This window comes from Erinaceus europaeus, chromosome 7 (genome assembly GCF_950295315.1).
Source record: "Erinaceus europaeus chromosome 7, mEriEur2.1, whole genome shotgun sequence".
In the NCBI taxonomy this organism is placed as follows: domain Eukaryota; kingdom Metazoa; phylum Chordata; class Mammalia; order Eulipotyphla; family Erinaceidae; genus Erinaceus; species Erinaceus europaeus.
Genome location: NC_080168.1, coordinates 46,993,336 through 47,007,615, shown reverse-complemented (window position 1 = coordinate 47,007,615; position 14,280 = coordinate 46,993,336). Strand labels below are relative to the sequence as shown.

At 41.0% G+C, this 14,280-nt stretch overlaps 2 protein-coding genes across 2 annotated transcripts in view; one reads left to right on the top strand and one right to left on the bottom strand.

Annotated features, from left to right (window-relative positions):
- The window catches only part of SYN3 (synapsin III), a 505,196-nt gene that overhangs the window by 120,719 nt on the left and 370,197 nt on the right, over positions 1-14,280 (top strand). Inside the window, exon 4 of the mRNA XM_060194367.1 lies at positions 3,140-3,229. Coding sequence (XP_060050350.1) covers positions 3,140-3,229 — 90 coding nt within the window. The remainder of the gene's footprint in view (positions 1-3,139; positions 3,230-14,280) is intronic.
- The window catches only part of TIMP3 (TIMP metallopeptidase inhibitor 3), a 56,756-nt gene continuing 49,893 nt past the window's right edge, over positions 7,418-14,280 (bottom strand). The window contains exons 3-5 of the mRNA XM_007540048.3: positions 13,337-13,448; positions 12,373-12,494; positions 7,418-11,267 (exon numbers count right to left, since the gene is read on the bottom strand). Of these exons, the coding sequence (XP_007540110.1) occupies positions 11,070-11,267; positions 12,373-12,494; positions 13,337-13,448 (432 nt within the window). The 3' untranslated portion in view covers positions 7,418-11,069. The remainder of the gene's footprint in view (positions 11,268-12,372; positions 12,495-13,336; positions 13,449-14,280) is intronic.

The window sequence follows — 14,280 nt, the reverse complement described above, 5'->3', positions numbered from 1 at the left end:
TGTCTGTCTTTATCTCTCCCTCTCTGTCTTCCCCTCCCCTCTCAGTTTCTCTCTGTCCTAGCTAATACAAATAAAGAGAAAGGAAGAAGGAAGGAAAGAAGGAAGAGAGGAAGGAAGGGAGGATAAAATGGCCACTGGGAGCAGTGGATTTGTAGTGCTGCCACCATGCCACCATGTTATAATGTTGATGAGAAAAAAAAGTGACAGCCAACCAAGTCACTATGTGAAATGTCTGCCTTCTCCCCACATTTGTGTGAGTTATGTTCCAGGGACTCCAGTTCCCCCTCATGCCTAAAATCCCAAAGATGTTTCATTTGCCCCAGTCGGAGTGAGTGTGGTCTGACTGACATGCTTCATGATGAAAGAGTGGGTTCCACCTTGATAGCCTTTGACTACTAGAACTAGAATAATTGGATCTAAATACAAATGAGTACAAGCAATTGTTTAATACTAGAAGTTTTTTGGGTCTTTATTTAGAAGTTAGGTAATATTCTACAATCAGAAATATATATACCCTAATGTCCTAGGAACTTAGCTTTTATTTCATGGATTACCCTTTTGGCAAATTGATTTCATTATATCTTTTTGTTTTACTTGAAGTTTCAATTTCCAGTAACCTCTATGTTAAGTGAAGATTTAACTGAAGCAGAAAACTATGTTGCTGGATTCTCACTGTATCACTATTGTATGAATTAGACATTACTACTTCATTTTACATAGAAGAAAATTCAGCTGGGCAGTTAACAAACTCACTTAGGATCATGTAACCTCTGAGAGATGAAATCAGAACTCAGAGTTCTTGTTTTGATCTCCAGACTCCAGTCTCACTCTCCACCCTGATTTTTATTTATTTATTTGTTTCATAGTTACTTCTTTGATTTGTGCCTCAATTAAAATATTACTTATAGGAGAGGTATTTCCTAAAATACCAACTCTTCACTTCTCCTTATCCTACTTTCTCCAGCCCCCTAAATATTATCTCCACTTAGAATGATATATTCATCTATTTATTTGCAAGATATATGAATCTTCTATTGAAAATCACTTATTTATGCAACAAATATTTCTTGAGCACCTACTGTGTTGTAGGCACTATTCTTGGTCCCATGCACATGGCAATTATTTTTTAAAAAATGCTGTCCCGTAGACCTTTTTCTCTAGTGACAAGGACACATGCAGAACATTAATAAATATGCCAGATATGTCCTATGGGCAGTGCCAAAAGAAAAGAATGCAGAAAAAGATAACAGGAAATGTGGAGGTTGGGGTGTAGAAATTCTTAGTCATGTCATCTCTTCCTATGCGGCTTCCCTGAATGGTTCTCTGCAGGTGGGGCAATGGTTGATAGCCTGGACTCTGGAGTCAGAACTATGTAGAGCATCTTCATTTACAATCTGCATATCCCGAGCAACTTGATCTGTTTAAATTTATTCTTTATGTCTGTAAAGCAACGATAATAATACCATCCTTCTTGATATGGATATATATACATAAGATAAAAAATGAAACAAGTTAATGCATGTAATGTACTTAAAATGCAGTTGGAATCAAGAATGCAATATTGAGGATTTTTATTGTTGCTAATACAGAGTCTCTGAAGAGTTGTCACTTGGTTGTTACTGGATGCATTAACGTGTGCATTAACATAATAGCCACAAATAGCCTTTACCCACTATTACCATAGCCATGTCACCCTCTCATTTTGTCCTGTGAATTTTGGCTAATGAAATCTCCCAAGTTCCCCTGTGGAGAAAGGGTCCTAGGTACAGCAACCCAACCCTTTGTTTTCCCACATAGTCGTTTGTTTTTCCACATAGCCCTCATGTAATAGTCACCATTCGTTAACACAACTGCTCTGTGCTGAGCCCATAACATGTATTCTGTAATACATGTAATCTTCTGAGCCACCCTGACAATTAATGATGACAAATATCTCTCTTGTACAGATGATAAATTTTAGGCTTTTGTGGCTACTAGTAAATAATAGATCTGGCCATCTCCAAAACTCATGTGTTTGATTATGGCATTGCTCTCCCCCTCTGTATTTCAGTTATCTGAAAAAGAAGGACCACTCCATCATTTTTCACACTTCTAAATTCACACAAATCCTCTCTCTGTTAACTCCATGCTGTACCACTCATCTTATTCCTACTTCATTTCACACTCTACCTCCCTTTCCCTGCTAAGATCCACCAGCAACTTAGGTTCACCTTCTAGATGGATTCACAGCTCCTAATCCATGGTTTATGATGGATGGGTACCCCCTATATCCAAGGTAGGAGCAGCTCTTGTACTCACTGATCACCCTACTCTGTCGTTCTTGCAAGTCTCACAACTTCCTTGCTTCCTTCCAGCAAGATAGTAATATCTCAACTATCTACCCATTATCTATCTTCTGTCTTCTAGTCTAGTCTGCTTTCTTTAGCTTATTGCCCCGTTCATGCCCACATGCCATGTGTTGCATGCCATTTCTGGTCAATAACAAACTGCATTTATTATGGTGGTCCATAAGCATGGAGTAGCTTACACCATCTGAGTCTGTGCAATTATACTCCACAGTATTTGCAAAAAACCACACATTTCTAGGAATATATAAGTGACTGCATTAAAGTAATGAATGGGATTATCAAAACATAGGAAATAGAAAATATATAACAATTAAGTGCTTCTGCTTTTTAGCACATTATATGTTTAACCTTTAGAACAATCTTATGAGGTTGAACCTTTGTTTCCATTGTTTACAAAGAGGAAATGAACTCAGAAACCTAAAGCTACTTACCATAACTACTAAGTGGGGAGAATTTGAACCCCTGCTCTAAACAGCTGTCTAATACTATTACTCTTACAAGCAAGGAATTGCAGTCAGAGGACATGGTGTTAGCATCAATTGGTTGTTTTTAGGGCATAGTAAATACTCATCAAATGTGATTGTGCTGAGCTCTGGGGACCTAGTAGGAATGAAAGGGTTGGTGCATTCAGATGGTGGTGATGAATGGCCAGTCAGGGCCTCTGGCCTTGCCCCTGTATAAAAAGAAGTCAGCTCAGAACCATCAGGTATGTAAGACCTTGGGTTAGGTTTAAGTTTTCATCATCCTGGACATCAGTGGTAGACTAACCTTCTTTCCCCCTTCTGTCCTAGTTCTCTCAACTCATTAAGATCTTCCATTCTCTGGGTCCTGAGAAATTCCCACTTGTGGAGCAAACCTTTTTCCCCAACCATAAGCCTATGGTGAGTAGCCAGTTTCAGTCTGTTTATGTGTGTGGTAAGGAACAAACAAAGATATCAATTTCTTGGGACTATGGGTAGAGGAAGTCTGCTCACACTAAGCTTTAAGGAAGTGCCACAGTGTCCTGTGAAAATTTCTGACTTCTTCAGGAAAGAGTTATCACTCAGGTAAGGTTTCAAGCAATGAAACAAATTACATAGGGGAATAGTAGTCCTTGGGATATTGGGGATTTTTCACAAATCAAGAAATAAGTTGAGATGCCTATTACACCCAAAGGTTGGTAATTAGGGTGAAAGATGTTAGAGAATTTCAGTGTTATTTCATGTGAACCTTGTGTGTGACCTGGCTTCAACTCTCATTTTAATAAGTTGTTTTTTTAATTTTTTTAATTATTCAAAAAAGGATACATTAACAAAACCATAGGATAAGAGGGGTACAACTCTACACAATTCCTACCATCAGAACTCCTTATCCCATCCCCTCCGCTGATAGCTTTCCTATTCTTTATCCCTCTGGGACTATGGATGGACCCAAGATCATTGTGGGATGCAGAAGGTGGAAGGTCTGACTTCTGTAATTGCTTCCCTGCTGAACATGGGCGTTGATAGGTTGATCCATACTCCCAGTCTGCCTCTCTCTCTCTCTTTCACTAGTGGGGAAAGGTTCTGGGGAAGCAGAGCTTCAGGACTCAATGGTGGGATTGTCTGTCCAGGGAAGTCTGGCTGGCATCATGCTAGCATCTGGAACCTGGTGGCTGAAAAGAGAGTTAACATACAAAGCCAAACAAATTGTTGAACAATCATGGACCTAAAGGCTGGAATAATGCAGATGAAGTATTGAGGGGTACTCACTGCAGACTATTGTATACTTTTGCTTTCAGGTATATATTTTGCCCTAGTTTATGGATATGTGTGAACATATGCTCTATCTCACGGGACCTAGTCTGTATCTAGGTTTTGGGACTTTGTTAGGAAGTGAACCTCCTGGAATGGAATTAGAGAATCCTATGAAAGGAAAGGTCTCACCCAAGTAATGAAGCTGAAGGGTTGTCATTCCACACCTGAAGTCTCTGGACACAGTCTGAAGTGAAGCATGCTGAGATGGTACTCATTACGTTGATTAGGTTGGGATTGGCAGATGCAATATTATTAGGTATGAATTAAGAGAAGCATGCAGGAAAGTGCGCCCCACCCTAAAGTTCCAGGACTGGTGGAAATGTAGGCTCTATAGTGGAAATGTGAGGTTCCTGCTGTCTTACTTAGGGTTCAAGAAGACAATAGATAGTTATTGTTATAATCTCATTATTTGGTAATTGGGTTAACTTTGAAAAATCCCTTTGTTAGGATTGGTTGTATAATACCCAATATCACCATAATTTATGTCCTTTGACATTATTTGTATATAGCTGTGCCACCGGTTGCTTCTATTCTCCCTGGTCTAGGCTTTTGAGAGAGTCAGTATAACAAAGACTCAGCCTGTGTATTAAAAAGACTCAGTCTGTGATTTTAAAAGTTTGAGACATACAATCAATTTTCCCCTCTCATATCAATTAAATAGTGATTAATATGACTACAAATTAATAGGAGTGTACATAAACACCATTCCCACCACCAAAAGACTCTGTCCCATCCCACCCACCCCCTCAACCTCTCACCACCCCGGGAAGCTGAATATCCACCTTCAGCCTTACCCCAGGGTTTTTACATTGGTGCACTACTCCAATTTTAGTCAAATCCTGCTTTAATTTTCCCTTTCTGTTCTTTCTCAACTTCTGTTGATGAGTGGGATCATCCCGTACTCATATTTATCTTTCTGAATTAGCTCACGTAACATAATTCCTTCTAGCTCCATCCAAGATGGGTCAGAGAAGGTGGGTTCATTGTTCTTAATAGCTGTATAGTATTCCATTGTTACATACCACAACTTTCTCAGCCACTCATCTGTTGTTGGACACCTGGGTTGCTTCCAGGTTCTAGCTATTACAAATTGTGTTGCTATGAACATAGGTGTACAAATATCTTTTTGGTTGGGTGTTATAGAGTCCTTGGGGGTATATCCCCAAGAGAGGAATTACTGGGTCATATGGTAGGTCCATGTTTAGCCTTGTGAGAGTTCTCCAGACTGCTCTCCACAGAGGCTGGACCAGTTTACATTCCCACCAACAGTGCGAAAGGGTTCCTCTGTCCCCACAGCCTCTCCAGCATTTGTTGCTGCTGTCCTTTTTTGATGTATGCCATTCTCACAGGGGTGAGGTGATATCTCAATGTTGTCTTTATTTGCATTTCTCTGACAATCAGCTACCTGGAGCAGTTTTTCATATATTTGTTAGCCTTTCGGATCTCCTCTGGAGTGAATGTTCTGTTCATATTCTCTGCCCATTTTTGGATGGGGTCATTTGCTTTTTTGTTGCTAAGTGAGAAGTCAGGTTTTATTGACACTGATTGTTAAAGGACAAAAGGCAGTTTCTTTACTCATCCTCTTTGCACTGCAACTTTTGAATATTCCTAAATTTATTTCTAGTGACTGATTGGAATTTAACTCACTGTACGTAACATTCATAGACTTCCAAGACAAGGAGATCTGGGTGACAGGGATTTGTGTCCTTTTGAGTTGACTTAGGGGAGCACTTTCACCCCACATTTTGAAAGAATTTAGGTGGAGGAGCTCTGGAAATAATTGCAGCTGGATACAACTATACTTACTTGTATGGTTTGTGATTTTTTTAAATTGCTCAAAGGAAGGCAGGACCTTCCTGCTTTCTAGGTTGTGTGTGTGTGTGTGTGTGTGTGTGTGTGTGTGTGTGTACACATGCACACATCTAGAGAAACAGAATTATAAACAGAGTATCTAATTGTATATAGGGCAGGAAGTGGGGAAGGCAGAGAGATTATGGCCTGTTGGTAGAATCCCAAACTTGTGTTTGGAGACACTTATGATTGGAATCATCACTGATGATTAGAATCCCAAACTTTTGTTTGGAGATACTGATGAACTTGTGTTGGAGACACTGATTGCAGTCTACAGATGGGAATAATCTGACCAGTTGGAGGAACTGTAGATTGACTCTTTCACTTAAATATGATCTATTGAGAATCACTGAATCAATGATTTGATGACCGCAATAAGAGTGGAGAATCTGGCATGTTCCAACAAAGTCTGAAAACATTGGAGAAAATTTGGTATTCACCATAAAACCAGCCCTAGTTTTTTATTTATATTATGTTCTAGGACAATTAATTAGTCTTTGTGAGCCTTCATTTCCTCCACTGATAAACATGTATAATTGTGGAATAGCTTCATTGGGCCATTGAAATTTAATGTAACCATGTATAAGGCACCATGACTGACATATGGCAGGTGCTCAAAGTACAGTAGCTTTAAAAAAAACTCTGTGGTCTAGAACATTGTCACCAGACAAATGAAAGTTTGGTAAGGGGTCTGCAATCAGCTGTTGAGGGGAATGGGCCCAGATACAAGGTGTGGAGGAGTAATGCCAATCATAATAGACTTTCTGGAGTCTCTGACATTCCCATCTAGGTTGAGCCAGACTTAGAATTTCAGGCATGCATTTATATCAAGGACTATTTGTGGTCTTCCCCTCATTATTTCCACTGGTTTGAGATTCTTAAGAAGGAAAGAAGGAAGACCATGCCAGAGTTTCACTCTGGGAATATCTGGAATAATAGGTAATTAGAAAATGATCTAGAGCTCATAAAACTATGAAGAACATGCTGTAGAATTGGAATGAAAGGTCAGGACTGGATGGGCAATTGGAAAGAAATCTAAAGCGCTTGTCACAACTCTTCTTGCTTAGAGACAGGATTCAGTTATGCAAAAGATTTTCATGCCTGAGTCTCTGAAGTCTCAGCTTCAGTCCTCTGCACCACCAAAAGCCAGAGCTGAACAGTGCACTGGTAAAAGGAAGGCAGAGAGAAAGAGAGAGAGAAAGGGGTGAGGGAGAGGGGGGGCTAGAGAAGAGAGAGAGAGAGAGAGAGGAGCAAAAGAATTAACTGTAGGATGGTCCTATGCTGTTTAAGTGAGTGAAGTTTTGTTCTGGCTGTGTAAGTAAGCAGAGGGAGAGGTGTTTGCAGAGGCCTGGAGCAAGCACAGCCAGAAGCAGTTTCCAAGGCCATCTGCTGTTGATAAAACTCCTACATTCCATCAAGATACAATGAGGCAAGAGACAGGTATGTGATAGAAATAAAACCACTTTACTGTTTAGAATAAAGGACACACTATAAAAAGTGAACATTATGCAACATTACAAGACAATATACATTCACGGAATATAAAATTCATAAATAACATGGAGGAAAACTGTAAACAGTGCTACAAAATTTAGCAACAAATACATTCCTTCCAGACAGGGTTTCTCTAGTTGGTTTCTCTCCATCACTTCTGGGTCTCAGGACAGCAGACTGGGTAAGAGGAAAAGCGTGAGAATCTGAAACACTCCTCCCTTGGAGCATGAACTGGGTTTCCACATTCTCCCCCATCCAAACTCCCAAAAGCCAGTTAGGAGTCTACACTTTCCCATTTCATTTTGCCTTTGCCATCATCATATTCTTAAAGTCTCTCTTTTGTAAAATGATTTTAATCATTTTACAAAATGATTTTAATCATTTTAATCATTTTACTGTTACTTTAGGTAGCCAGGATCCAAACACCAAGATTACCCTGTCGGGGTAGTTCATCTGCTCTGATAGTTATCAAGCACATGATAACAGGATGGGTGAAGGGAAGGAACTGCCTCCCAGGAGACCCAGTGACTCTGAGACAGAACTAGTCCAAGAAAGCATTTGTTTCCTTAAACTGCTCAAGAGCCATGGTATAAACTTGGCAGTCGTGATATAGGCCTGGGGTTGCAGGAAGATGAAGGACAGTGTTATTTAATCCAGCCAGATAGAGCACTGTCCTAAGAGGCAGAAGTCCAGATGAGGAACTTTCTTGGTCAGGAACCAGTGGGATTGACAGTGAAAGTTCAAAAGATGCTTATAAAAAACTTCCATGGCCCTGCACTTTTAGGATTCTTGGTTTCTCAGTGGAGTAAGCAAAGTGTCTCAGGGTTGGGGGAGGAGGGAGAAGAAATGGGAATGACTATCAGACTTCCCAGAGCAAAAGCATGCATGTACTTGCTATTTTTGTTCCCCTATATTCCTGCTCTAATAAGCACTGGGATGCCACAAGAAGACAGTTGGAAAAATCTCCAGTGCCAGTTCCTCCTAGCTTCCCCTCTTTGTCAGTCTACCTGCCTGCACAATAGAAGCATTTCACCCTCCATTCCACTATAGAATTTGATTCAGGAAAATGGTGGCATGTGGGTTTCTTTTTTTTTCTCCCTTAAACACAATGTACACATATTATAGCCTACACATGACAAAAGATTTAGCAAAATAAAATGTTTACAATATGATTGAAATATGGAAGTGTTTCAGCTACATAAATGACTTTAAATTATACAGTAAGTGAACAGGTGAAATAAACAAAGCTATAGCTTATAGAAAGCTCAAAAACCACCCTCTGATAGCATCACTGTACAAAGGACCCTACTTTGCCCAGGGCTTGCTGTTTGCCTACCAGGGTCCAACAGATGGGACTGTGGTTCTGTCAACATTTTCTACTCTGCAGGAAAACTTTGGGTGACTTGTGCTCAGGCCTTATCCCAAGTCTGTTGTATAAGTGGTGGTAACCCCATCAGGGACTAAGATGGCCCAGTGCTTCTAGGAAGAGATACTGATATCCAATTGTGGAAGGCTGCTTATAGGGGTTGGGCCAGGGATTCTACGTTATAAGATTTTAAGGTTGAAAGAAATAAAATCTCAGAACATCAAGTCTAGGGTTCACCTTTTAGAAACTGCTGACCTGTATTTTCTGCTTACATTGACCCCTTTGAGAGGGCAAAGCCTTCTATCATCCCCAACCGAGTGGCATGACCACAAGGTGAAAGGGGCAAAGTAAACTAGATCAATTCCAAGGAAACTGGATGCCTTCCTGCTCTGGGGTTCTGCCAGACATCTTGCCTGGGCATTTGTGTGTATGTGTAAGACATTACAATATGATGTCTGCTATTTTTCCCCCTCTAGTTCCAACTGGCAGCACTGTTTCCTAAGGTGGAATGAACTGAAGATACAAATGCTAATACAGGATAAATACTCATAATCTGATAATAGAGAGCAATCTTGTTAAATGTCTCCATCCTACCTTCCCCAACTCTGTAAAATAGACATTATCACCTACTCTCAGCCTCTCACTTTCAGCACTAAAATTTAAAATGATTTTATATAACTGGAGAATTTACATGATTGTTTCATTTCAAAAAGAACAACAAAAACCCAATAGCTGATTGTAGAGTAAGACTTCCCCAGTGATTTTTCCCTAGTTTATAATTCATCAGGTGAGGGTCTCAGGAGCTGGTGATCACCATCAGTGAGTTGGGAGTAGGAGAGCAATGTGTCCCCAAGCCCAGGAAAGCTAACTTTCTATCCACTTTTCAGCTTCCCCCTTCTGTACCCAATTCTCCACATCCACACTAAGTCTTATACCCTTCTAATCCAAATCAGGAAGGCAGTTCAATGAAGGCCCCAAAATTGAAGCAGGAAAGAGAAGGGCAGATGATTTTACTTAGGGGTTGCCACAGGTGTTCAGAATCTCAGATTTTAATTAAAATGAAAAAAGAAAAAGTAAACTTGGAATGTCATGATTTTCTTCCAACAAGCAATTACAACAAATAAAAGAGATTAAACTATTGGCATATTTAACAACATTGAACAGAATTCTGTGTCCTGTGGGAAAAAAAAATTAGCTTATGTCCCCATGTGGGTATATGCAAATGTGTATATAAACACATCCCCCTAGGTGAGCTAAACAGTATTATGGGAATAGTATTTTCTACCCAAATCTACTTGACTATATCTGTGGATAGTGTAAAGTGTGTGTATTTCTCCAATTTACATAAATGCTAGCTCCTGGCCAAATCTACCAAAGATTTTTCCAGGAGGAAATCTGGGATTGGAAGTGGAAGAGAGTAGAAGAGAGGAAAGACATGAATCTGTCTTTAACCTGAGCTTTTTTTTTTTTTTTTTTTTTAACAAGATGGGCAAATTGCCTCCTGACCTCAGGCAGATGTTTATGTCTTCACCAACTAATAAAAGTTCTGTTATTCTGGCCTGGTTTCTAATTTAAAACATAGAAACATCTGGTCGGCCCAAGCATATTAGGGCTGGGGAAACTGTATGTATCATCTCAGACCTTCTCTTGCTGTTTCCTCCTTCTCTCCCTTACTCATGAAGACACAGACATAGTCTGGTTGGAACATGCAGTAGCATCTCCTCTGTGTATAAACTCTTCCACATACCTTGAGTCTTTATACTTGCTACCCTTGACTGATCCTGAAACTGTCTTTTAGCAACTGCCTTGCCTGTGTCCTTTCTATGCTGGGTTGGAGGAGAAAGGAGGCCTAGGAGATGGCAAAGTGAGGAAGAAGAAAGAAGAGTAGGTATTAACAATGCCCAAAGGGGGTTGTTTTTCTATTTTTTTCTAAAAAAATAGAGATTATATTATCATGAAGAAGAGGAATGTTCATTCCTCATTCTCTCAGGCATGGCACTGAAAATTTCTGGGAGAAATGGGTGATTTAAAAACCAAAAAGAAGAGGTAGGGTAGGGCCAGGAGGATGATTCCATATCAACTCCATATGACAGCATAAACTTTTCTTTACGTGTTCCAAGTGCTAAATTTGCAAGAAAACAGGCACTAATTTCATTGTCATCATCTGGGAAGAGTTAGTGTCCGAAGGAAGCTCAGCAGAAAGGGAGGGAAGTGAGGTGGGACAGGGTCTGGTGCTCAGGGGTCTGTGGCATTGATGATGCTTTTGTCTGGGGGGGCCCATCCTCGGTACCAGCTGCAGTAGCCACCCTTCTGCCGGATGCAGGCATAGTGTTTGGACTGGTAACCAGGATACCCGAAATTGGAGAGCATGTCGGTCCAGAGACATTCATTCTTAGAGGTCACAAAGCAAGGCAAGTAGTAGCAGGACTTGATCTGCAATTAGAAAACAGCCAGTAGTTGGTTTGTACTTTCTGCCGTGGTAGACCCAAGTCTGACACCAGCCAGAGTCTAGAGTTAGAATCTGAAACCTTGGAACTAGAGCTCAGTCTTATCAGTCAGTCACTTAGTGAAAATCATATAAATAACACCAATACTTTCTGAGTATTTGGTATCCTATTCTTCTAAGTTCTACAATGTTATTATTTTAAGTGTTCATTATAGTTTGATCTCCTATTTTACAAGTAAGGAAATAGACATTCAAAGACTAAGGTCACACTATCAGAAAATCATAGAATTGGGCCTCTAAGAGAACCTTACCCTCTCCCAGCATAATGGGTAACTATCAACTGTTATATGGAATTAAGTTAGAAAGATTAAAGTATAAAAATATTGGAATTTAACTAGCCTTAGCTGGAAACTAGACATAACAAACTGTTTGACCCAGAACACACTTCAACTCTCTGATCCTTTATTTCCTATCTATGAAGATAGGGATAATGACAATCAAAATTGCATAGAACTGTTGTGATGATTAAATGAGATGACAGCCCTACTATCTCTCACAAGCAGAGGGCCATGTGCCTTGACCTTGTGCAGGGCTCAAGAGCTCAGGCCTGGTCACAGAATGGCCTTTTGTAGCTGAGGTCTTCAGCAACCCAGTGCCTGCTTGCCCACCTGAAGTGGAGCCAACACTGAAACACCCACTAGGGAACTCCCTTGGGACTGTGCAGCAGGACCTTCCAAGGTAACAAAAGGTTCCTGTACCTGCCACAGCCTTGAACCACTGTGAGGGGCAGGGGGTGCTGTAGAGCCTTAGAACTGCAGAAATTGCCAAGTGAGCCACAGAAACTGCCAATTGGTACAGAGGTCACCAATTACAGTAGAAACATTCTTCACCCACCTTCATCACTGCTTAGCCTGGAGCAACATTCCTTACCACCTCTGCTGGGACCTGCCTTTCCAGCCAGATCTAGAGTGCATGCCCCCCCCACCCCATCCCCCAAACACATACAAACAAGTCTAACACCTAACACAGCAGTAACTGATGAATCTGAAGCCTTGAGTCAGAATGCCCCCTACCTCCTTTCCTTAGTCTTACCTTGCAATTACAACCCAGGTGGTACCGGTAGTTGAGCCCCTTGCGCTGGGAGAGGGTGAGCTGGTCCCACCGCTCCACGAAGTTGCACAGTCCTGTGTACACCTTCCCATCATAGACACGGCCTAGAAAACACAAGAAGATGATAGTGGAAAGTCATTTTGCTCAGGACCTAGTCAAAAGGGGAAAGAATTCTCACCAATTGAGTACCCAGTGCTAGTCAGGTACTGTGCTAAGTAAAGTTTCACTTCCCTGATTTTATCTTTCCCACAATGCCTTTTATACATGTGCACAAAAAAGAGAGATCAAAGTACCGTTCTATCATTTTATAATGTTCTATTTGTTTTTTTTTTCTTTTTTTGTTAGTTTCAAAGATCAAACATAGGGCCTCACACTTACAAGTGTACTTGTACTCTACCACTGAGTCATCTCCATGATTGCTCCCCAGCACCTTTAAGGGGCACTGTGTTCTCATTTCCCATATGAAGAAAATATAGCTCAGAGAGGGAATTTATATTGCTAGAAAGGCCCCAACCTATGAAGCTCTAGAATTGAGACAGAGACTTGAGTTCTCTCATCCATATATACTTTTTTTTCCCTTTCTTACACTTACTGCCTAGTGGTGGGAAGCTTTAAATGACAGTTCTTATGGGTTGATAGTGAGGTGGAGAGGAGCAAGTGCTGGAACTCCCTTTTTATTTAAAATGAAATTGAGAAAAGGCAAAGCTAGGGGGAAAATTATTTTACTCAGGGCCACAGTGGTGGAGCAGATGGTAAAATCAAGACTAATTGAAGAACCTCAAGCACTTTCCACTGGCCTACCAATATGAACTGGGCACATAACTCATGCTGGGCAGGGAGGGTTGCCTGGAGACCATGCTGGATCAGCATCTTCCTCTCTCTTCTAAAGTGAAGGAACAGTGGACATGAACCAGACCGCAGTGTAGATGGTAGAGTTGGTAATTACCTGTCAGCAGGTACTGGTACTTGTTGACCTCCAGCTTAAGGCCACAGAGACTTTCAGAAGCTTCTGTGTGGATGTACTGCACATGGGGCATCTTGGTGAAGCCTCGGTACATCTGTGAGCAGAAGGAGTGTCATGAGAGAGGACCAGGGCACAGAGCAAGCTATCACTTGGCTGTGAGAGAATCTGGCTTTCCTTAGTCAACTATGTTATGACCTGTCGGAGACCTACTCAGCCCCCCCCCACACACACACTTCTTTACCTTGGATAATATCATCAGCTTTCCCCTCTGAGCCATGCCTAGTCCCTTCCCTGCCAGGCAGTCACCCTACCCCCAAAGCACTTCCCACAACACTTCTCCAGTGCACATTTTTCTCAAATCCTGACACCATCTGAGAAATCCAAAGGAGAATTTGCTGTGAAACAATTTGCTTTCTGTCTCACTGACCTTTTTTTTTTTTTTTTTTTAACCAGAGCACTGCTCAGCTCTGGCTTATGGTGGTGTGGGGGATTGAACCTGGGACTTGAAAGCCTCAGGCATGAAAGTCTCTTTGCATAACCATTATGCTATACCCCCACCCTTCACCAACCTCTTATAATAAACTGTCTGTGACATTTTCCAATGTGTAGAGGTACTCTCACTTACATTCCTCTCATAAGAACCTTAGGAGGTAGGTGTTAGCATCCCACTTGACAGACCAGAACTGCTAACAGTAATCTGTCTGACTGGGGAAAGTTGAAATCAGACCAGGTAGTCACCATGCTTTTATGCTTCAGCATATCAGATAAGACTATGGTACTTCTCTACCCTAGATAAAATTTATGTGTGTTTCACTAAATAATTTACTAAGGATGTTCAATTATGTACACTTTATTAAAAGAATATAGAGTTTAGGGAGTTGGGCAGTAGCGCAGCGGGTTAAGCGCATGTGGCGCAAAGCATAAGG